Below are 25,478 nucleotides of genomic sequence, written 5' to 3'. Positions count from 1 at the left end.
CCTTAGCAGAAAAACATCCCCAAAGCATAATTTTTCCACCTCCACGTTTGACGGTGGGGATGGTGTTCTTGGGGTCATAGGCAGCATTCCTCCTCCTCCAAACACGGCGAGTTGAGTTGATGCCAAAGAGCTCCATTTTGGTCTCATCTGACCACAACACTTTCACCCAGTTGTCCTCCGAATCATTCAGATGTTCATTGGCAAACTTCAGACGGGCATGTATATGTGCTTTCCTGAGCAGGGGGACCTTGTGGGCGCTGCAGGATTTCAGTCCTTCACCACGTAGTGTGTTACCAATTGTTTTCTTGGTGACTATGGTCCCAGCTGCCTTGAGATCATTGACAAGATCCTCCCATGTAGTTCTGGGCTGATTCCTCACCGTTCTCATGATCATTACAACTCCACGAGGTGAGATCTTGCATGGAGCCCCAGGCCGAGGAAAATTGACAGTTCTTTTGTGTTTCTTCCATTTGCGAATAATCGCACCAACTGTTGTCACCTTCTCACCAAGCTGCTTGGCAATGGTCTTGTAGCCCATTCCCGCCTTGTGTAGGTCTACAATCTTGTCCCTGACATCCTTGGAGAGCTCTTTGGTCTTGGCCATGGTGGAGAGTTTGGAATCTGATTGATTGCTTCTGAGGAACAGGTGTCTTTTATACAGGTAACAAGCTGAGATTAGGAGCATTCCCTTTAAGAGTGTGCTCCTAATCTCAGCTCGTTACCCGTATAAAAGACACCTGGGAGCCAGAAATCTTTCTGATTGAGAGGGGGCCAAATACTTATTTCCCTCATTAAAATGCAAATCAATTTCAAACATTTTTGACATGCGTTTTGCTGGATTTTGTTGTTGTTATTCTGTCTATCACTGTTCAAATAAACCTACCATTAAAATTATAGACTGATCATTTATTTGTCAGTGGGCAAACATACAAAATCAGCAGGGGACCAAATACTTTTTTCCCTCACTGTATTTGAGCATGACCTCTGATATTTAAGTCTTCCGTTCCTTTCTGCCATGTGCTAGCCTGCTCTTCACCAAACAAAAATCACCACCTTGGCTTCTTAAAATAATCCTTCCTCTATCACAAGCCCCAAGGCGCACGCAAGTGCCTCACTCCCTGTACAGCATCTTGGTACGCGGTCACATTAAGATGCTTGAGAAATCGAATTTCCTCTGTATTGTTCTAAAACCTAATGGAACGTAGCACCCGTATATAGATTTTAAAAAAGCTCTTAAAGCCCATTAGAGTGAAGAACATTGTCAATGTCCAAGTGGTTCCCCTGCTCTCACGAGGCTTGGACCGTGTTCACCTCCGATGGTGTCCCCTAAAAGCCAGCAGTGGCGATACGACATTCGTGAAGGGGCAAGAGCCAGTCTCTCCATAAGACAACCCCGGTTGGCTTCTCTCCGGCAGGCAATTTGTTTATTCCACCGTGAGAAGGATGGGGCTCCGAGTCGAACCCAGACTCGGATCTGAACTCGTGACATTGCGGAGGAATGCGGCCGCTTACGGTGCCACCAAGGCGGCGGCCTGAATTCAGCAAACACATTTGCGTGTGACCATCGTTGTGAGAAGCAATTGGCACGGATGACAAAATTAAGATTACTTCCAGTGAAAAGATTGTTGCACAAAGAACACCACATACGCAAAACATGAGTGCGTGTTTAATGTCCAGTGGGTGTCTTGGATTTGAACTCCGAAACTGGGTCAAGGCTTAGAGGAAGGTAATAACAAGTTACCAAACCTTGATTTGAGGCTTTTGTGACTGCAGGAATCCATACTCTTTGGTTCTTTCGGTAAAGTCACATAGGCAGAAATAAAATAAAACAAATCACGACTTTTCGATCGCAACATGAGCAATCTTCATCAGGTGGAACAACAAAGACTACTTCAGCAGTTTTCTTTCTGTGGTTGACTTTACGGAAAGAACCAAAGAGTAAGTTACCAAACCACCAAAAGGTTACAGCTTTTTGCCAATAGCTGAAATGTGAATTCAGGACGCTATTCTCAACACACACCAAAGTGTGTTGTGAAAGCTGTTTGTTTCCAAGTCTACATTAATGACTTTGTGATAAATTATCTTCAATTACAGATATAAATTATCATTACTCTGGGGCAAGTGCTCACAAGGCCTCTCCATATATGGGGCTCCCAGAGGCATACGGCAGCAGCAAACATTAACTGTACTCTGACCGACGAGTCCAAATGATTAAAAAAAAACGGTCTACAGTTATGTATTTTTGTTACATTGCTTCCTGTTGGGATGGCCACATTTTCTCAACTCTGAATTGGTCTTGGCGATATTCATTCAGGTTCTTTTAAGCTGGTGGTCTGGGCCGAGAGCTCTTATACATTCAATTCACACCTCTGTGCGCTGCTAAAATTATAAGCTGTCCCACCCCCCGCAAAAAATGTTTAATCTCTTGTCATAAATACCAAATGTATGGTGCCATCTGCTATCGTTGATCAAACTGCATGAGTGCTATTTTGAGCCTGTCCCACTTTGCATTAAATATCACGTCAGGTTATTTCAAGAGCTACCACACGGTGGCTCCACAAACTCACTTTAGGTCACGAGCCTGGGACAGATTGCACATATGGACCAACCAACTGCATATGTCTACCAATGCCAGGGGTTGAGACATTAAATAATCAGCGCAGCACAGAACACAAATCATGGTCAGGAGTTGACTCAGCACATAAACTCATCACATCCCCGTGGTCAGTCAAGTAAGTGGTTCTATGCAAGTAGTAAATGGTTCGTGTTATTGTATCCTGTTTAATCAGAAGAAATAAACCCACTGAGACACGTGAAACATTGCTTCTATTGCAAGGGTGGCTTGGGTTAAAGCAAGAAGAATGTAAGAATCCAGCTCACGGCCACCAGCACCAGTGACGATTATCTGAACGGGTCCTGGGCCTCCCCTAGGTCGACTCGACCTGGTTAAGGTGTGTGACTCGACCTGGTTAAGGTGTGTGACTCGACCTGGTTAAGGTGTGTGACTCGACCTGGTTAAGGTGTGTAAACATCGCCACTGGGGAAACAACAGCCGTCAAGCGTGGTGCTGACCACCCAACCCCCTTATGTGCCGTGCCGACCTTCAATGGTGCTACCTAACGCCACTTGCCCGAAAAATCTCTGTCCTTGTACCCGCTCCATTACTCACCTTTCCTGTATTAGCCGGATGATGGCTTCATTAGCTCGGCATGGTGAACTGAGGGTCTTCTGCAGGAAATCCACCTTCTTCTTAAGGCTCTACAAGGGAGGACACATAAACACATCCAATTGTCCGACAACATCAAGAGCGGAGACCCCACTGAGGGGTGCAGGGAAAACAAGATACATTGTGCTGGGAAATTATTAGGAAAGATTAATCGATTATCAGGCAAGATAACTGTAATCATTAACCGACATTTATTATTATGCTCGTGACGCACGTATCGAATCATGCATTTATGAAGCAATTACTTCAATGTGTGTGTTATACTGCTTTGCATGAAGCCTGCAGCCTCAAAAATTCTAAAAGCATTGCGATGGCAAAAAAAAATGTCCATTCTTGAGTTGAATCGTGACCCCAAATTGTCACAATCCTTCGAATTGTGTGAAGGGCAATTAATTTCATTCCTCGTCATTATGCGACACAAATAATGGCCATTATTATTTGATTCAATAAGGCACCATTTTTTCCCCCCAAATAACATGAACCTAGATCGAAAAAGAAAAGCTCATCAATGCATCGCCGATAAAGGCAGTCCCGGTAGATGTGCTGTTTCACAATGGAGAACTGGGTGAATTAATACGTTTTGTTGGGGACAATTCACAAACGGTGCTGTGCGGTTCGAGCACTGTTGGGAGGGTGTCGTCTGCCCGTCATCCTTCAAGGATTGATAATTAAAAATTAAAAATGTTAAACCGTTTTGTGGCTAGTCAAGAGTCGATGTCCTCTGGAGAGACTGGTCCCCACCGTGGACACAGGAAATTCCCACCGCTGGCCCGGAAGCAAACGGTGGAGATGACCACTTCCCTGTGGCTCATTTGAGAAAGGAGACAAGTTACATATGTTTAACTTTACATGGCAGTTGTCCGGTGTGCGTGCGTGTGTGTATATATAGACTAGGGGTTGTTCGCGGGTGCCTGTGGCGCCCCTCACAACCATTTACGGCCTTCGGCGAGGAAAGTCACGAAAAAAATTGCACACGAACAACACGTTCACGCAAGCATCCGTATTATGTTTTGAATGAGATAATTGTATTTCTTCATTAAAAGCTTATATCATTTTGCATCTGGAAGACTTAATTTTCCATCTGGAAGACTTAATTGAAAAGGGCATTTCGTGTGAATTTTCTCTCGTCGTTAAGTAGATGGCCTTGCTGGGGGTTCGGTTCGATGCGGACTTTCACCTGTTTGGGATTGCGGGGATCGAGATAAGGCGACATAGAGCTGGCCGTGCGAGAATACCGCCGTCTGCAGATCGATTCCAACGTAATCGAGCGTCTGTCCCTGCGCCTCCGTCGTTCATGCAGGGGGCGTGTGGGGTTACAGCGCCCCCTGCATGAAAACGACGGAAAGTGCAGCGTCCATCACCTGATAAAGTTGTGCGCTTAAATAAGAGTATTATTGGAATATGGCAATTCTAGCACTAGCCCAGGAAGGCATATGCTTGAGGACGGAGCCACTTTGAAGGAAAACGTCTTCTGTGCAACGTCATGACCAATGCGAAAGGTCACTCCGTTGGCTTGCGTGCCGTCGACAGCGCGCCACCAGTAATGCACAGAGAGATACAGTGAGAGAAAACAGCATTTGATCCCCTGCTGATTTGTACGTTTGCCCACTGACAAAGAAATGATCAGTCTATAATTTTAATGGTAGGTTTATTTAAACAGTAGGAGACAGAATAACAACAACAAAAAATGCATGTCAAAAAATGTTATAAATTGATTTGCATTTTAATGAGGGAAATAAGTATTTGACCCCTCTGCAAAACATGACTCAGTACTTGGTGGCAAAACCCTTGTTGGCAATCACAGAGGTCAGACGTTTCTTGTAGTTGGCCACCAGGTTTGCACACATCTCAGGAGGGATTTTGTCCCACTCCTCTTTGCAGATCTTCTCCATGTCATTAAGGTTTCGAGGCTGACGTTTGGCAATTCGAACCTTCAGCTCCCTCCACAGATTTTCTATGGGATTAAGGTCTGGAGTCTGGCTAGGCCACACCAGGACCTTAATGTGCTTCTTCTTGAGCCACTCCTTTGTTGCCTTGGCCGTGTGTTTTGGGTCATTGTCATGCTGGAATACCCATCCACGACCCATTTTCAATGCCCTGGCTGAGGGAAGGAGGTTCTCACCCAAGATTTGATGGTACATGGCCCCGTCCATCGTCCCTTTGATGCGGTGAAGTTGTCCTGTCCCCTTAGCAGAAAAACACCCCCAAAGCATAATGTTTCCACCTCCATGTTGACGATGGGGATGGTGTTCTTGAGGTCATAGGCAGCATTCCTCCTCCAAACACGGCGAGTTCAGTTGATGCCAAAGAGCTCCATTTTGGTCTCATCTGACCACAACACTTTCACCCAGTTGTCCTCTGAATCATTCAGATGTTCATTGGCAAACTTCAGACGGGCATGTATATGTGCTTTCTTGAGCAGGGGGACCTTGCGGGTGCTGCAGGATTTCAGTCCTTCACGGCGTAGTGTGTTACCAATTGTTTTCTTGGTGACTATGGTCCCAGCTGCCTTGAGATCATTGACAAGATCCTTCCGTGTAGTTCTGGGCTGATTCCTCACCGTTCTCATGATCATTGCAACTCCACGAGGTGAGATTTTGCATGGAGCCCCAGGCCGAGGGAGATTGACAGTTATTTTGTGTTTTTTTCCATTTGCAAACAATCGCACCAACTGTTGTCACCTTCTCACCAAGCTGCTTGGCAATGGTCTTGTAGCCCATTCCAGCCTTGTGTAGGTCTACAATCTTGTCCCTGACATCCTTGGAGAGCTTTTTGGTCTTGGCCATGGTGGAGAGTTTGGAATCTGATTGATTGATTGCTTCTGTGGACAGGTGTCTTTTATACAGGTAACAAGCTGAGATTAGAAACATTCCCTTTAAGAGTGTGCTCCTAATCTCAGCTCATTACCTGTATAAAAAACACCTGGGAGCCAGAAATCTATCTCATTGAGAGGGGGTCAAATACTTATTTCCCTCATTAAAATGCAAATCAATTTATAACATTTTTGACATGCGTTTTTCTGGATTTCTTTGTTGTTATTCTGTCTCTCACTGTTCAAATAAACCTACCATTAAAATTATAGACTGATCATTTCTTTGTCAGTGGGCAAACGTACAAAATCAGCAGGGAATCAAATACTTTTTTCCCTCACTGTATGACTGACACGTTTAAGCAAGTGCGTGTCATGTGGAGTCGCGCACAGCGTCGGCAACGCCAACACAGCAGCAAGCAGCCGGGTTTTGTGTTGCCACCGGGAGGCATAGCGGGAGCTGGGCGAGCGCAACAAGGCGCACAGAGAAGGAGAACAGCGTGCAGATCAGCGAACAAGTTGAGCACCGTGTGTGGTGCACAGCTACCAAATATAAATCATGCAGGGGTTGGCGCGGCATCCAGAGCACACATTTCCCCGTTTAACAGCATGCGGGCGCACCGCTCGCACGTAGTGTGCACTACAAAACACAGATCGGAAGAATTTAGAAATTAGGAATTACATCAGACACGAGGAAAACTGAAAGGACAAATCAAGGCGAAGTATGTCTGCTCAAAATGAGAATAATCATTGACAAATAGTCATAAACGAACCGAAAAGACAAGTTGCCACATTTGGCATAAGTGCAATCCTTAGAGTAAAAAAGATATCATGAATGCCCCGTGGGTTTACTTTGTGGGCTTTACAGAACATGTCCATCTTGAGTCTACTGCGGAACTGGCTCAGGTTGTGACAAACTGCAGACAGTGGCCAGCAATGAGTTCCACGTATATTGGCCAACGCCACGTAAACGGTGACGGAGTGGCTGAGCACGTGAGTGAGTGCATTACTGAGTGCATTCGTGAGTTTGCGAGTAAGGGATTGGGTGGGTCGACAGGTGAATATGTAAGCGAGCAGGTTAATAGGCGCGTCTATTTTTCTCCAGGTCCTCCGGTTTTTCCCCTTCACATTTAGAAACATGCCTTCAAGAACGTTTAGCTGCTATTAATTTCCACACGATAAGATACTTCGATGGGCTATCATTTGTGGTCAGGTCACATCTAAAAAAAAACAGCTATGTAGCTCAGTGGGTCTTGCATGCGTTAAGACTTGTGCGCTCTGTCACAAGTCGTAACGTGTGCTTGCTATGTTCCCTTGACGACTTTCTCATGCCTGCTTGGTCCCCGATAATGAGTCAGTGTCAGGTGGCTGGTGACATGTTTTGACAGGAAATCTTTCACGCCGTGATTGATAGGGCTACGCACGGGGGCACAGACGATCTTTCCTACCCACGCAGGTAAGCGGAAGAATTGTGATGGATCGCGGTGACAGGTGGGCTTGATTAATTGAGGCCTCACAAAGAGCCACCACACAGGAAGGTGAGCAAATCTACGCCGAGTAAATGCAACGTGACAAAGGTTGCCTTTTGCGTGCACTCACACTCTACATCTCAATGGATCGGAAGGCGGTTACCGAATTGGACTCACAATCGAAAGATTCTGAGGTCAAAATCACCATCAGGGATTAGCTGGGACTTTTGTGTGCACTGGTAAATAACACAACAAGCTTAGGAACATAGTTTATAACACCAAGTAGAACCCAGATCAACCAGCACACTTTGCAACAGCCACTCTCCCCTATCGAAAAACAATGTCCAGAGGCAAAAGAGGATATGACACAGCAGTGGAGGGCATGTAGTTGGGCAACTAAGCAGCCAAAAAACTGAATTGTAGAATGTTAGTTGCTATATTGGAGCAGAAAGCTGTCTAGAATGTGTCCCGGTTTTGAGTGCTGAATGACATCTGCCACTGTCTAAAGTGACTTCTTAAACGTTGGGACGAAGCACAACGACTTGGTGCCATAGTCACATAAAAAAACAAATTTACTTGCGCAGATCGCTCTCTGTGGGAGGTCAGAATGATCGGGGAGGTGGTGCAGTCTTTCTACCATGAGAGCGTTTAGGTTGTAAAACCATTATTTCATGGCACAAAGTGGAATCACATAAATTTGTGTCTCCTCTCTGAACTTGGATGACTTTCTGAGGTGGAAATGCATACACCTAGCCTTGGTTCATTGGGACTAACAACGTTTTAATGACCCAATCTGGCTTCTCTCTGAATTGCAAGCAAGAGCTCAGCATTTTCACATTAAAGATGAACCATAGAAAGACAGACCCGATCCACGATCTGCTGAAACCCTGCGGGATACAGGCCCCAAACCTCCAGTACCTACTGGTCCACAGCCGAGCCACTTTACCACCGTGTTTGTCATGCCGGCAAAGTGCCGAGCAACGCGTCGTACCCCTATCGTCTCTGCCCAGCCTAGAAGAAGGAAGGATTCTCCAATTGGTCAACCGCGGCGCAGAGGGCCCTTGCTGGTTCAACACAGCCAATGCTGTCAAACTGTCACAGCGCACAGGGACACTCGCTTTCCAATCACCTTGTCCTCCGGCCTCTGAAGGACAAGTCTGATGAGTCGAAGTTCTAGCCAGTGTATGGACAATTAAATAAATTGTTGACTTAAAGCTTTCGTGACTGCAGGGATTCATATCATTGGGTCTTTCGGTAAAGTCACGGAGATAGGTTCAAATAAAATAACAAAAAATAACAAAATACTACGACGTTTCGATCGCAACACACACAAACCGCTTGTGTTGTGATCGAAACGCCGTAGCTTTTTGTTATTTTTTGTTGGCATGCTATAACCATTAACAGACTTATTAGCTTATCCACAGGAGTCGCCTCAAACCATGGTGCCTACTAAGTCGACATTATGAGTTCCACGACATGGGAAAGTCAAGGATCGTTGTCCTATAGAGAAAATAAGCCCTGCCAAATGAATGTGGAATTGTCACCACTGGCAAATGGTTAATAATGGAGATGATCATCACCCATTGCGTATATGAAGAAGGGAACACTTTTACTTCACTATTTAGAGTAAGGTGGACCGTCATATCTAAATATTGTGCACATCACAATTAGTTTAACACGTAGACTTTCGCAACCAATATCATCAATAATATAGGGTTTTTTTTGGGTTAGATCGAGTAAATATATAAATGTGTCGTTAAACCCGCCACCACCCGACACAGCCAATTAGTAAGGTTTGTCACGTAACCAGAACAAGTACAGCACAACTTTATATTTACGCGATCTAACCCAAAAAACCTAGATTATGGATATCACAATCAGTGAACAATACACAACGAACACTGACAGATAGTCTAAGACATGTTGATGCGTACACACAATCACACACAAAGAAAAAAAATCTCCTTTCCAGCCTTACAGAATGTCAGTGAGTGCTGTTAGCAATGAGGGGTTGTTATTTCCAGCTCCATGCCCATCTAACATTGTCTCCTCAAATCTGATGTTTTGTTTTTTTTTTAACCCCGAGGCAGCCTATGATAGATCCAAACCTATTGTAAACTACGCACGGTCAGGGACTGAATACAGATTCCTACAACTGTAGCACTGCTGCCTACACACTCTCACACACACACAGGCCTCTCAGTCTGCCTCTGTAGTCTGCAAGTACGTAAAGTGTAAACATATAATGACCGACATAAAAGGTTAGGTTAAGGGTGAGCGTCACCACTTTAAGCCTTTACCTCATGGTGGTTGTGAAAATCCAACCTGTGAAACACTACACTGGGTTCAGATACAAATTACCCACCCATGGCCAGGAACGGAAACAAGCGATCAAGGAGTAACATGTATCCTTCTAGATTTGAAGTTTTCGTGACTGCAGGGATCCATACTCTTTGGTTCTTTCGGTAAAGTCACGTAGGTAGAAAAATAAAATAAATAAAATCACGACGTTTCGATCGCAACACAATCAATCATCATCAGGTGGGAAAACCACAGCAACAATTGTGTTTGCTGAAGTGGGAGAGAGATGCCGTGGTAAGAGGTTATAGAGGTAAGAGAGGGGGGAGGAGCAAGGGAGGGGGGTAGGGGAGCGTTGCGTGGACGCCGGGAGAGGGAGACGTGAAGCTAGGACGGGGGGAAGTGGGCGGGGCTGGGAGTGGGCGGGGCTGGGAGTGGGCGGGGCTGGGAGTGCTGGGGATGCACGGGGGGGGGGTGGGAGGACGCTAGAACAAAGCAGCAGCACCAATAAAGGCAACAACCAACCCCCATGCAGCAGCAATGCCAAACGCTAGGGCTGTAGTTAACTCGGCAAAATAGACTAGTGCCCGGTAAATATGGTGGAACAACTATAAAGTATTTAAGATTTTACCTGGTTAATAACATCCTTCCAATGATTGCTTAATTTGTATCCATCTTCTCGGTTGAAGTTATGTCTATGTTTATATATCTGGATGGCTTCATGAACAAACCTTTGATAGTAGCCCGAAGGTTTGCAGAGTACCTTGGTCTCGGAAAAAAACAATATCATGAGAGCCCACAGTTCTATAGCAATGGTCAGCCACGACAGAGGTATTAGTCCTGCCGTGTTTCAGATCTGCCTTGTGCTCGCGAACACGGTCCGAGACATGTCGTTTCGTTTCCCCAATGTAACAATCACCACAGGAGCAACTTAGTTTGTAGACTCCAGGATATTGCATGTCAGGAATGACATCCTTCACAGATGGGATTAGATCACGGATTTTGTGTACTGTATTGAATCGGACCTGGATCTTGTGTTTGTTTAGGATTTTGGCAATCTTTTGGTAACGCCTGCTATGTATGGTAAAGCCGATCAAAACTATCACGCTACCATACATAGCAGGCGTTACCAAAAGATAGCCAAAATCTTAAACAAACACAAGATCCAGGTCCGAGTCAATACAGAAAATGGATACAAATTAAGCAATCATTGGAAGGATGTTATTAACCAGGTAAAATCTTAAATACTTTATGGTTGTTCCACCATATTTACCGGGCACTAGTTTATTTTGCTGAGTCGACATCCCTAGCGTTTGGCATTGCTGCAACTCCCTGCCCCCCACTTCCCCCCCCCCCCCCGTCCAAGCTTCACGTCTCCCTCTCCCGGCGTCCACGCAACGCTCCCCTCCCCCTACCCCCCTCCCTGGCTCCTCCCCCCTCTCTTACCTATATTACCTCTCTACCACGGCATCTCTCTCCCACTTCAGCAAAAACATCTTCTTGCTGTCGTTTTCCCACCTGATGATGATTGCTTGTGTTGCGATCGTAACGTCGTGATTTCATTTATTTTTATTTTGATACCTACTTCACCGAAAGAACATGTATCCTACTCACCATGATGGCACGGTCCTACATATGCATGCCTATGTACATAGGAAAATCCCCCATACAGCCTTTAACAGGCTGTAGGAGCAAGCGATATTAACGAGCACCTATGAAGGCCGGCACTGCGCATTAGGGAGTGGGTGGCCAGCGCCACGCCCGGCCGCTTTTGTCTCCCGAGTGGCAATGTTGACACAGCACCAGATACTAATTTAAGACTCGGTCGACCGAGGGGAGGCCCACGGCCGGATCAGACATGTGTCACCGATGTTGGACATGCACGGTAACAGAACTTGGGGTCGCCGGGTTTGCAGCGAAGTGTGCTGACAACCGAGCTCCCGCTCACCACATACATACATACATAAGTGAGCGCACGTATACCGCTAATATATGGGCCGGGTAAGTGCCGTGTTTAGCGCTCCACCCACAATTGGAAGGTTGCGAGTTGGGATCCCAGTCAGACGTGGGTAAGTAAGCACTAAAGTAAACCCAGAGTATTCGCTGGGGATATGGCACGAATATTAAATCCGCGAAAATCAATATTCAAAGCTACAGGGAAATATGGTTAAGGGGCAGCATAAACATATATGACATTTTTTTATTTAAAGCTTTCGTGACTGCAGTAATTCATATTCTTAGCTCTTTCGGTAAAGTCACGTCGAAGAGAAACAATTAAATAATAAAATATATATAAAACAATAAAAATTCTCATCAGGTGTGATGACGACCGTTTGTGTTATGGTCGAAACGTCGTGAGAATTTTTATTGTTTTAAATATATTTTATTATTTTATTGTTTCCCTTCAACGTGACTTTACCGAAAGAGCTAAGAATATATATGACATTTAAACATAAACATATAAACTGTATGTATATATAAATTAATAAGTATATTATACGGTATTGTGTTATTTAACTTACCTTTAATTATGATGAAAATAAACACATTTTAAAAAGTGCAAATATAAATAAATAATCATCGCAGGACCTCTTTGCCAGTATCATAGTATGGTATGACACTGGTGAGACTAGGCCGTAGAGAAGGCCGTCTCTGGTGTAGGCCAATCCGTTTCAAGGACAATGCAAGTATATTATCAGAGGATGTTTGTTTGCATGTTCACCACAAGTACGTGTAATTAATGCAGACTTGATTCCTTCAAAAATGTATCCCATTTGGTGTTTGAACATCTTAACACCTCCTGTTTTATTGCCAGAAAGGGTAAAACCTATTCTAATTTTTCATGAACAAACGAATGCTTACACGGTACGCAATTCCAAAAAAAATCCGTCAAGGAAAGCACTCCGCCTGTAAACAGTGCGGAGCACGAAGGCGGACTGAGAATCAGAATATTAAATTATAACGCTGGAGGAATCTGATGGGCCACAAAACCCTTTATCACAGATGTCCAGTAGGGGGGGCAGATCAGTACGTAGCAACAACAGTACAAAAAAACACGACAGCAGTGCAAAGGCATAGGAAAGGTAAGCAAATCGCTTTCTTGTCGAGTAGCACCGTGCAACGGCCCCAAATATAGAAAACACAACTCCAGGAACGTCAAATAGCACTCCGATAACTGTGGCAAAAGAGCAAAAATCTGCGATTGTAAAACCCGTGAATCGGAAAAATTTGCTGGAATCGGCGATTGCCTACGGAGAAATTTGCCTCCTACCGTGGGAAAGTGGTTCAGTGTCACTACGTGATTAGCACCGCTCCAGAACGTTACAACAAACAACAATTTCAAAAAACACTATAGGAGTGCAAAGTGTAGGAAAGGTAAATAGGTCACTTTCTTGATGGTTAGCAGCGTGCTACGGCCCCGAATATTGAAAAGAGAACCCCCCCCAGGAGTTTCAAATAGCACTCGGATAATTGTCGCGAATATGCAAAAAAACACGATTATAAAACCCGCAGATATGAAGGGTTCGCTGTACTCGGTGATTTCCTACAGAGAGACTGGCCTCCTACCATGGGAAAGTGGTTCAGCGTCACTACAAGGTTAGCACCGCCCTATTCTAGTTTGAGCACGGAAGCAATTTTACGTGAACGGATTCTTATATTAAACAGCTATGCCAGGGAGTACCAGAATTTCCTTGTCTGCTTGTTGGACGTCTTCCGTGGTGACCTTCAGCTGCTCCTCTGTCTGTTCTAACTTTGCGGATACTCTCTGCAGCTGGATAACAAGACATGCGAGAACAACAATATCAAGCAATACAAAATGACCGGATTAAATGCATTTATTTATTCTATGCAGTATTATGGGGAAATCCACAATACCACCCACACAAGTTAACGATGGGTGAGTGCTTTTTCGAGTCATGTTTCCTAGCCTGGAATCGCAATTATATCCTTGGAATAAAATCAAATTCATCATCGTAAAATAGGGTTTTTTTTATTAAAGGCTCTCAAATGAACAGTCATTTATTGACATGGAGCGATGTAGGAATTTTACCTTGCCAGATAGAGGGCTTCAACATGTTTGCACATCATCACATGGGGCTCGTGTTGGCCGTTGTCTAACCGTGCGTTATCAGCAAGCTGGGGACCAGGATGATGTAAAGGCAGATTGTGCGGTGCTTTTAAGTGACAGTGAAGTGTTGTGGCATCCAACACAATTGGCCACCAGGTCCTGTTCACACTTAAGAGCAGCAGCCAGCATCTTACCCGACTTTGGAATGAAAGACGCTCCCTTTGCATTCGATCCTTTTCTTCTACCACCAATTTGAGATTCTCTTTCAGTTTGTCATACTCCCTAAGGAAAGCAATTTTAAAAAAACACAATGTGATACACTTCCTAATCTAGATTTAAAGCTTTCATCACTGCAGGAATCCATACTCTTTGGTTCTTTCGGTAAAGTCACGTAGGTATGAAATAATGTTTTTGTATTACATCTTCCCATGAACATCAAATAAAGCACACGGGATGATTAAATATAAAGTACAGTAAAACCTTGGATTGCGAGCATAAGTCGTTCCGGAAACGTGCTTGTAATCCAAAGCACTCGTATGTCAAAGCACTCGTATATCAGTTGTGATCACGTGACGCTCGGCAGACAAAGCGTATACGTACTAATCATATTGCAAGACCTCGCTCGCTTATCAAATTAATATTTATTTAAAAATTTTGCTCGTCTTGCAAAACACTCGCAGACCAAGTTACTCGCAATCCAAGGTTTTACTGTAATGTCTAAATATCAAAGAATATGGCATTCATGCTTTGTTAACAGTAACACATTTAGCATATGCTAAATATTAGATCCTACAGACCTTGATATTTGGAAACACAATTACAATTACTTCTCGTTTAAAATTGCTAATTTATAGACGTAGCAACATCAACCACATCTAGCTCTCACTGAGAAATAATTGCATTATTTAAAGTTTCCTTCATATCTATGCACAGCCAAACATTAAAAACTATGAATATCATTTACACAAAAACTTTGGGATAATAAAAAATACATACCAACAATGAACTTAAAATGTTTTAAACTAATTTAGTTTTTACTAAATTTACTAAATTATATCGAAAATAAATGCATGTTAATATCACAATGTATTTTTTCGTGCAGCTGATTTTTAGAATACAAAAAATGTACAATACTCAACCAATGAATACTTTTCTTTAAAAATGCTAAACTGATATTTTTAAAGAATATAGTGAAGTCAGTGAAATCTTTCTATTGGCCATCGACCAATGATTGCAGCACTCATCTGCGCTGGTGTCCACATTACTATGGCAGGGTCAGTCTGCAGACAATCATTTTATTGACCCTGGAACATAGTGAATTTACCAATGGAAAACATTCAAAGAATTCTGCCCTGTTTTTATCAATGGGCAGTGCATACATCCACCGTCTGATCCGAAACCGTGAATATTCTAAATTTGTATTCCATAGAGATCAGTCTTTCGTTACCCCAACAACAGCTGGCTTCTCTTAAAATAGAGCAGCCTCACCATGTGAAGCTCATTTTCTTATACCCCAAAGGGATGTCAGGGCAAAGTCAACTCTGACCGGGATTTGAACTTATGTTCTTGTGGTCAGGAGAGTGCTGCATCTATCCCTCTCGCTTAAGATTTTTGGGCCAAGCTGGTAACAATGCGTGTAGGGATAAGCTATTTCCCGTGTGACCTCACTTATGAGAGATGGTGCAAAATATTGAAATGAACGTGCTCAACGTGCACTGACAATAATGCGCCTTGTTTAAAGGTGTATTTAAAGTTTAACATATTTTTAGATAAGACATGAACTATTACCCATTTAAATGAATATACGTTTACAACAGCAGCCGCTAGCCTACGTGCCATATTGTTAGGAAGGGCCAATTCATTCGTCATGTGAATGCGAAATGCTCACCTTTAAAAAAAGTGGTCAAAAGGAATCTTCCCCCCTCCAGACCCTAATCCAGGCTAAGGAATTGGATTTCTTATGATGGCAAATGTGACGAGAATGGACCGCTATTATTAATTATCTCCAACTTTCAAAACAGAGGTTATTTTAACATTCATAAAACTGGGTCATGACACCAGCACACAATAACCTGCTCTTGTGAAGGTGACATCACGGTAATGTACACGTGACTTTATCAGTATCTAGCCAAGTAGCCACGTGGCAAGAAAGCATGAATCACAATCAGAAGGTCATGAGTTTAAAGTCCTGTAGGGGATTCGTTCAGCCTATTATCCAGCCTTGGTCGATACAGTGAGCACCACACTTTGTAAGAAACAAAAGGAATTATTGCATGGACTGATCCTGGCCACGGAAATGTTAAATTTTCACAAATGCCTCAGGACTGGCAATGAACGCAAGCATCACACCATCGCTAGTTTGAGCAAAAAGATAGTTAAAAAAATATATTTTTCGATTTAAAGCTTTCGTGACTGCAGGGATCCATCTTCTTGGTTCTTTCGGTAAAGTCACCACGTAGAATGGAAATAAAATAATAAAAATAAAACATAATAACAGAATAAAATTCTCACAACGTTTCGGCCACAACACAAGTAGCCTTCTTCAGGTGAAGAAACAGGACTGTCCAGAAGACAGCGCTTGAGTGAACACTGCCAAGCATGGACAGCGTCTTTTAAGCTGTGTGGGAGGAATTGACATGAATTAGCATGTTAATATGAGGGGCAAGCTTCAGAACGGAGGGGGGGGGGTAAAAAAATAAGAAGACAGCCACAGTGTGCTGCTCTGTCCTGTGTTGCGTTGTAACTCTGCTACAAACTGGACTACTATACAGTACAATGTTATACCTTCCAATCTAAACTACATGGTATAATATGATATCCATAGACAAAGTCCACCTTTGAATTATACAATGCGTTACTATACACTATCCTATACTTTAGACTAAAAAATATTAGACTTGTAATATTACACTGTGTGTTATTCTATCAACCCTACTGTATACCACACTACTGTATATTCACTATACAATTACGATACTATATATTGCCTTGTGAATTATGTTAAACATTACAATGTTATACTATTATACCACATGGTATAAACCATACCATTGACTGACGTGTGAAAGGTATTAAGAGGCAGTGCCAGCGAATGGACTGCGGTCTGAAGGTCACCGTAAAATACAATCAATTAAGAACCGAAATGGTTTATAACGTCTTTCCAATGGTTACTAAGCCAGAATCCATCTTCTCGGTTGAAATTGTCTCTGTGTTTGTATATGTGGATGGCCTCATGAACGAATCTCTCATGGTAGCCGGATGGCTTGCAGAGAACCTCCATCTTGGAGAAGTCATTGTCATGTGAGCCCACTGAATTATAACAGTGATCTGCCACGGCTGAGGAGTTAGTCCTACCGTGTTTCAAGTCTGCTTTATGTTCACGGATGCGGTCCGAGATATGTCGTTTAGCTTCTCCAATGTAGCTGCTACCACAGAGGCAACTTAGTTTGTAAACGCCCGGGTACTGTATGTCTGGAACCACATCTTTTACAGACGGAACCAGATCACAGATTTTATGTACTGTGTTGAATCGGACCTGGAGCTTGTGTTTATTCAGGATTTTGGAGATCTGTTTTGTGACCCCAGCAATGTAGGGTAAGGTGATGGGTTTGAATGGCTCCTCAAGAGGATCCTTCTTCATGGCTGGAGTGATGGCTTTGCAGATTGTGTAGTCGGAGTAGCCATTAGGCTTGAGAGCTTGGTGTACGTGCTTGAGTTCACTGGCTATGTGTTCCTGGTCGGAAATACATTGGGCTCTATGGTGCAGAGTCTTGATGAGGGAGTTCTTCTGGGATGGATGGTGGTGGGAATCCGGTTTTAAGTAAGCATCCGTATGGGTAGCTTTCCTGTAGACAGAGTTGCTCATTGAACCATCAGGTCTCCTTTTAATTAGGACATCCAAAAAGGGTAGCTTGCCATCTTTTTCGACTTCCACTGCCTCTTAATACCTTTCACACGACGGTCAATGGTATGGTTTATAGCATGTTGTATAATAATAAATAGTATAACATTGCAATGTTTAACATAATTCATAAGGCAATATATAGTATCGTAATTGTATAGTGAATATACAGCAGTGTGGTATACAGTAGGGTTGACAGAATAAGACATAGTGTAATATTACAAGTCTAATATTTGATAGTAAAAAAGTATAGGGTAGTGTATAATAAGCATTGTATAATTCAAAGGTGGAATTTGTCTATGGATATGATATTATACCGTGTAGTTTAGATTGGAAGGTATAATATTGTAGTGTATAGTAGTCCAGTTTGTAGCAGAGTTACAACGCAACACAGGACAGAGCAGCACACTGTGGCTGTCTTCTTATTTTTTTTATCGCCCCCCCCCCTCCGTTCTGAAGCTTGTCCCTCATATTAACATGCTAATTCATATGTTAATTCCTCCCACACAGCTTAAAAGACGCTGTCCATGCTTGGCAGTGATCACTCAAGCGCTGTCTTCTGGACAGTCCTGTTTCTTCACCTGAAGAAGGCTACTTGTGTTGTGACCGAAACGTCGTGAGAATTTTATCTTATTATCTTCTTTGGTTCTTTCGGTAAAGTCACGTAGAATGATAATAAAATAATACATTGATAAAATAAAATAACACAATAATATTCTCACGACGTTTCGGCCACAACACAAGCGGCCTTCATCAGGTGAAGGGGGGCGAGACTGTCTGGTAGGACAGTGCTGGAGTGAAAGAGCCACGTTCAGATACGGCCTTTAAGCTGTGTGAGAGGAACAAAGCGCCTTGACAAAGGAATTAGCATATAATTTAGCATTGAAATGGCTGAATGATTAGCTTGTGACTGGTCACAGAAATAGCTATGTTAAAAGTTAAAGCATACACACCCGCAGAGGCACCCATTGTTAAAGGGATTAGCATAGAATTTAGCATTGAAATAGCTAAGTTAAGGCATACACATCTTGACAATGGAATTAGCATAGAATTTAGCATTGAGAAAGCTGAGTGATTAGCTTGTACCTGCTGCAGAAATAGAGCTTGTACCTGCTGCAGAAATAGCTACGTTAAAGTCAGAGCATACACATTCACCGAGGTCCTTAGTACAAATCAAACAGGAGAATTTAGCATTGAAATAACTAGGCGAATCCAGCATTGAAACAACTGAGTGATTAGCTAGTGACTGGTCACAGAAATGACTACACATCTGAGCTATTCACAGTACTATATAGTGAACCAATAAAAACTAAAATATAAATTACCTTCATGTTATCAATAAACTCTATATTCTCCAATCAGCTAAGCTACCAACAATAAGTCGTTATATATCACAATGCTATATGGCGAAAAAATGTGTGGATTCTTACCCTCAAATTTCAGCACCACGGATAGCTACGGGCCCCGTTCAGACGGACGAGTTCGTCCATGGTCGGAACAGAGGAGGGGGAGAGAGACAGCTGCGAGGCCCTAGTATGCTCCATATTGTAAAACTATACCATTAACCGTGGTGTGAGAGGTATTAAGAGGCAATGCTGGCGAAAGAGCTGCGGTCTGAAGGTCATCGTAAAAATACAATTAATTAAGAACAGAAATGATTTAAAACATCTTTCCAGTGGTTACTAAGCCTGAATCCATCTTCTCGGTTGAAATTGTCTCTGTGCTTGTATATGTGAATGGCCTCATGAACGAATCTCTCATGGTAGCCGGTTGGTTTGCAAAGAACCTCCGTCTTGGAGAAGTCAATGTCATGTGAGCCCACTGAATTATAACAGTGATCTGCCACGGCAGAGGAGTTCGTCCTACCGTGTTTCAAGTCTGCTTTGTGTTCGCGGATGCGGTCCGAGATATGTCTTTTGGTTTCTCCAATGTAGCTACTACCACAGAGGCACTTTAGTTTGTAAACGCCCGGGTACTGTATGTCTGGAACAGCATCTTTTACAGATGGAACTAAATCACGGATTTTATGTACTGTGTTGAATCGGACCTGGATCTTGTGTTTGTTCAGGATTTTGGAGATCTTTTTAGTGACCCCTGCAATGTAGGGTAAGGTGATGGTTTTGAGTGGCTCCACAAGAGGATCCTTCTTCATGACTGGAGTGATGGCTTTGCGGATTGTGTAGTCGGAGTAGCCATTAGCCCTGAGAGCCTGGTGTACGTGCTTGAGTTCACTGGTAATGTGTTCCTGGTCGGAAATGCATTGGGCTCTATGGTATAGAGTCTTGATGAGGGAGTTCTTCTGGGATGGATGGTGGTGGGAATCCGGTTTCAAGTAAGCATCTGTATGGGTAGCTTTCCTGTAGACAGAGTGGCTCATTGAACCATCATGTCTTCTTTTAATTAAGACATCCAAAAAGGGTAGTTTGCCATCTTTTTCGACCTCCATGGTAAATCTGATGGCTGGGTGTATGGAATTGAAACCAACCGGCTACCATGAGAGATTCGTTCATGAGGCCATTCACATATACAAGCACAGAGACAATTTCAACCGAGAAGATGGATTCAGGCTTAGTAACCACTGGAAAGATGTTTTAAATCATTTCTGTTCTTAATTAATTGTATTTTTACGATGACCTTCAGACCGCAGCTCTTTCGCCAGCATTGCCTCTTAATACCTCTCACACCACGGTTAATGGTATAGTTTTACAATATGGAGCATACTAGGGCCTCGCAGCTGTCTCTCTCCCCCTCCTCTGTTCCGACCATGGACGAACTCGTCCGTCTGAACGGGGCCCGTAGCTATCCGTGGTGCTGAAATTTGAGGGTAAGAATCCACACATTTTTTCGCCATATAGCATTGTGATATATAACGACTTATTGTTGGTAGCTTAGCTGATTGGAGAATATAGAGTTTATTGATAACATGAAGGTAATTTATATTTTAGTTTTTATTGGTTCACTATATAGTACTGTGAATAGCTCAGATGTGTAGTCATTTCTGTGACCAGTCACTAGCTAATCACTCAGTTGTTTCAATGCTGGATTCGCCTAGTTATTTCAATGCTAAATTCTCCTGTTTGATTTGTACTAAGGACCTCGGTGAATGTGTATGCTCTGACTTTAACGTAGCTATTTCTGCAGCAGGTACAAGCTCTATTTCTGCAGCAGGTACAAGCTAATCACTCAGCTTTCTCAATGCTAAATTCTATGCTAATCCCTTTAACAATGGGTGCCTCTGCGGGTGTGTATGCTTTAACTTTTAACATAGCTATTTCTGTGACCAGTCACAAGCTAATCATTCAGCCATTTCAATGCTAAATTATATGCTAATTCCTTTGTCAAGGCGCTTTGTTCCTCTCACACAGCTTAAAGGCCGTATCTGAACGTGGCTCTTTCACTCCAGCGCTGTCCTACCAGACAGTCTCGCCCCCCTTCACCTGATGAAGGCCGCTTGTGTTGTGGCCGAAACGTCGTGAGAATATTATTGTGTTATTTTATTTTATCAATGTATTATTTTATTATCATTCTACGTGACTTTACCGAAAGAACCAAAGAAGATGAATCATTGCAGTCACGAAAGCTTTAAATCGAAATTTATCTTATTATGTTTTATTTTTATTATTTTATTTCCATTCTACGTGACTTTACCGAAAGAACCAAGAAGATAATATTTTTTACTTTCTAAATATGCTTTGATAATGGCCTGATTTCATGGCCTGATTTGAGGCCATTATCAAGGTTGATGTGAGCTGTATAGATGTTGAACTTCTTTCGCACCGTAGAGCCGAGCTACTGAACCCTCCCCAAACTGCCATCTTAGTGGCATAGGTTCCAAGCCGCAGTGTGTCCAGTCGTTGTTAATTATCATAACAGTAACAAAGGTGATGGTGAGGATGACATCAGGTACCTTTTCATAGAAATGCAGTAGATGGAGAGATGTTCCACAGCAAATGCACCCTTGCCAACATCTCGAACCAGGGCCTGCACCTCCTCTCCTTGTGCACTAAGAAAGCTCTCGAGCCTAAAGCAACACCCACAAAATGCACGCGTAAGCCATCGACTGAAACTCCCACTAACATTAATTCACAGCAATGACACACGTGCCAACAAATCATCATCACACACACAGCGAATGTAGACTTGCTTTTATCTTTTAAACCTTTTCCCACAAATGTATTACACTCGTGATATTGTGTCATATCAAGTGATCAAGTCCACGTATAGATCTCTTATAACAGTGCATCCCTTCACATTACAGAACAGCCCACAGAAGCATACATCACAAAGCTGCCAATGAGATATCTTTAAGTGATCTCTTTTCCACAAAAGGGGGCAACACTTTCCCGCCTGCTCCGCCACTGAGAGTCATATTTATGCATTAGAATCCAACCAGTAATTTTCATTCTCAGCGTTAGAATTGGCCAAAGTGCAAGGACAAATGTCATGCGATGGTATTATTGTGCAGTCACAGGTGACCCGGGCTCTTGACAACCAACTAACTACACTTGAGGGAGGTGGTTTAATCACAGGCCTAAATTCTAACCGAGGATCTCAACGGTGCCAGCTCCATGTTCTGACCACTGAGCCACCCGGCCACCTCTTAATGAGCGTAGACTGACAAGAATGAATGGGTGGCTCTACAACAAAAAAGACACGATTGTACAATACCTCTCCATACTCTGCATCTTGGTTCGAAGGCGATGAAGCTCAGCCTTGGCTGCCTTGGCATCTGCATTCTGCTTCTCAAAAATCTTCATTTGTTTCTGCAGAATGCACATCAATGTTCGCAATGACCAATAATGAATAACACAAATTTTGATTTAAAGCTTTCGTGACTGCAGTAATTCATATTCTTAGTTATTTCGGTAAAGTCACGTTATGAAAGCAACCCTCAAGGCAGGGTTGACTGTCCCACTGAAGCCACGTGAATTATCGACTTAACGGCATATTAGTGGGCATGTTACTTGCCGGCTTGTGCAGACACATCGGCTCTATTCCAGCAGCTGCCTGGTCATTTCAAAAGTATTTACCAAAGTGCATTATCTACTGGAATATAGATATGTGACATACTTGACAGACAATTATGTACCATTGTCAAAGCTGGAATCGCAATATGAAAAATTGCTGCGAGGAAATGTGTTTGATTTATTTGTAGGCTTCGAGGAAATTTCCACATTTCTTGGCGGAATTAAAAAACTGGAAAAATGTGCATGTTTCCAAACAGCTGGGAGATACCGCATTTATGCAAACACAATAATGAGGCCTAATAAATATAAGCAGTGTGTAAAAGTCTAACATGTTCAAACAAAGTGTATCATATTTATATTTAAATATGCACAGCATGAAACACAATTTCTATGGGATCACCTACACCAGGCTCCCATTAATGGGCCAATGCGTTGTTGTCAGGTTTCCACTGCAATACAGGGACACATTCCGGAGATGCTCGTGAGGAAATGTGTTTGATTTATTTGTAGGCTTCGAGGAAATTTCCACATTTCTTGGCGGAATTAAAAAACTGGAAAAATGTGCATGTTTCCAAACAGCTGGGAGATACCGCATTTATGCAAACACAATAATGAGGCCTAATAAATATAAGCAGTGTGTAAAAGTCTAACATGTTCAAACAAAGTGTATCATATTTATATTTAAATATGCACAGCATGAAACACAATTTCTATGGGATCACCTACACCAGGCTCCCATTAATGGGCCAATGCGTTGTTGTCAGGTTTCCACTGCAATACAGGGACACATTCCGGAGATGCTCGTGAATAGCAATGTCACGGAAAATATTGAACCGATTAAAATAAATACATAAATAAGCTATTAAATACATGAAAAATATTATACAACAATAAAAATTGGTTAGAATAAACAAAGTAAATAAAAACATATATAACTAAATGTAATAATAGCTTATAAATTAACTTAGCTTAATTCATGATGATGCTGTGCATTATCACTTCATCTTATCACTTTCTCGCATCACCATTCTCTCTCTCGTGACTTTCTCTCTCCTCCTCGACGCAGCAGTCGTGAAGAGTTCCGGAAGCGATTCGCGGATAGCCCAAAGTGGCGGACAGCAAGTTGGCGACTGGCGACGGAATGTTGTACCTGGAGGGCTACGCAGGTGTCTTCGCTCTCCTGCAGCTGCTTGTGCGCCACCTCCACCTGCGCGGCCTTCTTCCCCAGGGAGTCCCGCAGGGCCACCATCGCTTTCTTGTCCTCCGTCAATTCCTTCTCTGAGAGGACGCGGAAGTCAACGGTGCTTTTGGTGAACAAATTCCCCCTTGTTGTCGTTCATCGATTTGTGGGTTGGCTCATGGAATTATCTGGCCGAGTGTGTGTTCTTAAAACCCTCCACCACCCGATTCAGGCAGAGAAATTCAAATGTAGCGTGGTTAGCCCACTATACTTTACTGTCAGTTGGCAGTGTTGTGCTTGTACGCCACTGCCAAGACTAACATTTAATCGAGTACAACTATTAGATATAGCTTTCGCAAGTTTCCATTGATTATTCACAGCTAATATAGAGAATGTGAGAACTATATTGTCCTGTTGGTAGGTCAATCCTTCCAAATAATGAGAACAAATATTCTCTTGACTGGCGCTCACAAACTGGTGGAAAATCAATGGTGGGTCAGGGTAAGGAATTGTACTTGCCATGGGCATGTGGAATGTCCAGCCCTTGCACAGAATCAGTAAAGAAAAATACAAACAATCAAATCTTGTTTGATCATGAGGACACCGATTTAACAGACGCTAAAAATAAGGGTTCATAGACACTTCTCAGTCTGAGAATGTCCCATTTTTGTAATAGCATCACTGGGCCAATGTCCTTGTGGCATGTCTTTGCATGGGAGAAGATGTTGGAAATTAATGGTCCATCCCACCTTCCGTAATGTGGCTTAATGTACTAGATTTTCAAAATGCCTTTCATGCAGTCCCTGAACGTGGATGAATATTTCATGCGTTTTTAGAAATGAATCCAACAGCATTTAATAATGCATTGATTCCTGGCACCCACGTTGCTGGAGGCAATTTCCTTACAATATTAATTTTAAAATCATAAAATCTCACCATGTAAAGAATGTGAAATTGGGTTAATAACATGTGACGTAAAATATAAAATTGGATTTGCTTGAAATATGTTTTTAAAAGTCAATATCATTGTCAACTTGACACAATGTCAAGTAAAATATGACAATTCTCATTGACTAAAGTTGAGTTATATTATATTCTAGTCTTTTATTTGCGTATGTGTATGCGTATATATGTGTATATCCTATCGGGGAGCACTTTGGCAGAGCATTCAAATCTCATTCGGAAGATCAGAAGTTCAATTTCAATCACCAGCCACATCCATTGTTGATTACTTGCCAAGGCTTTCAGCGAAACGAATTTGATGGCATTGTATTACAATTTAACATTCTATTTCAAAAGGTATTGAACATGAAACAATGATTAAAGTAAAAACAAAAACATAATTGCGCCACTTAAAACTCAAGTTTGTTCAATTCAAGGTCATGCCTCCAGGGTGTATTCATTTGCATCGTTACGCCGAAGCACTGTGAAGTCAATCGTTCAAAATGCATCAGTTGCTCAACGGAGTTTCATAACGCATTGAGGTCAATGCATAGCCATGGTTGTGGCATAGATGCAGAGAGGTAGGAGGTGGTTTCTGAGCTAGACCTATATACAAA

General features: G+C 42.7%; 1 protein-coding gene across 1 annotated transcript in view; it reads right to left on the bottom strand.

The window, feature by feature from the left end:
* Positions 1–25,478, bottom strand: part of TRAIP (TRAF interacting protein) — a 63,888-nt gene that overhangs the window by 18,040 nt on the left and 20,370 nt on the right. The window contains exons 6-11 of the mRNA XM_076074260.1: positions 23,890–24,017; positions 22,441–22,535; positions 21,680–21,793; positions 14,066–14,153; positions 13,485–13,574; positions 3,170–3,258 (exon numbers count right to left, since the gene is read on the bottom strand). Coding sequence (XP_075930375.1) covers positions 3,170–3,258; positions 13,485–13,574; positions 14,066–14,153; positions 21,680–21,793; positions 22,441–22,535; positions 23,890–24,017 — 604 coding nt within the window. The remainder of the gene's footprint in view (positions 1–3,169; positions 3,259–13,484; positions 13,575–14,065; positions 14,154–21,679; positions 21,794–22,440; positions 22,536–23,889; positions 24,018–25,478) is intronic.

This window comes from Petromyzon marinus, chromosome 46 (genome assembly GCF_048934315.1).
Source record: "Petromyzon marinus isolate PM22_M1 ecotype Great Lakes invasive population chromosome 46, UKy_Petmar_22M1.pri1.0, whole genome shotgun sequence".
NCBI classification, from domain to species: Eukaryota; Metazoa; Chordata; class Hyperoartia; order Petromyzontiformes; family Petromyzontidae; genus Petromyzon; species Petromyzon marinus.
This window is presented reverse-complemented; position numbering and strand designations above follow the sequence as displayed.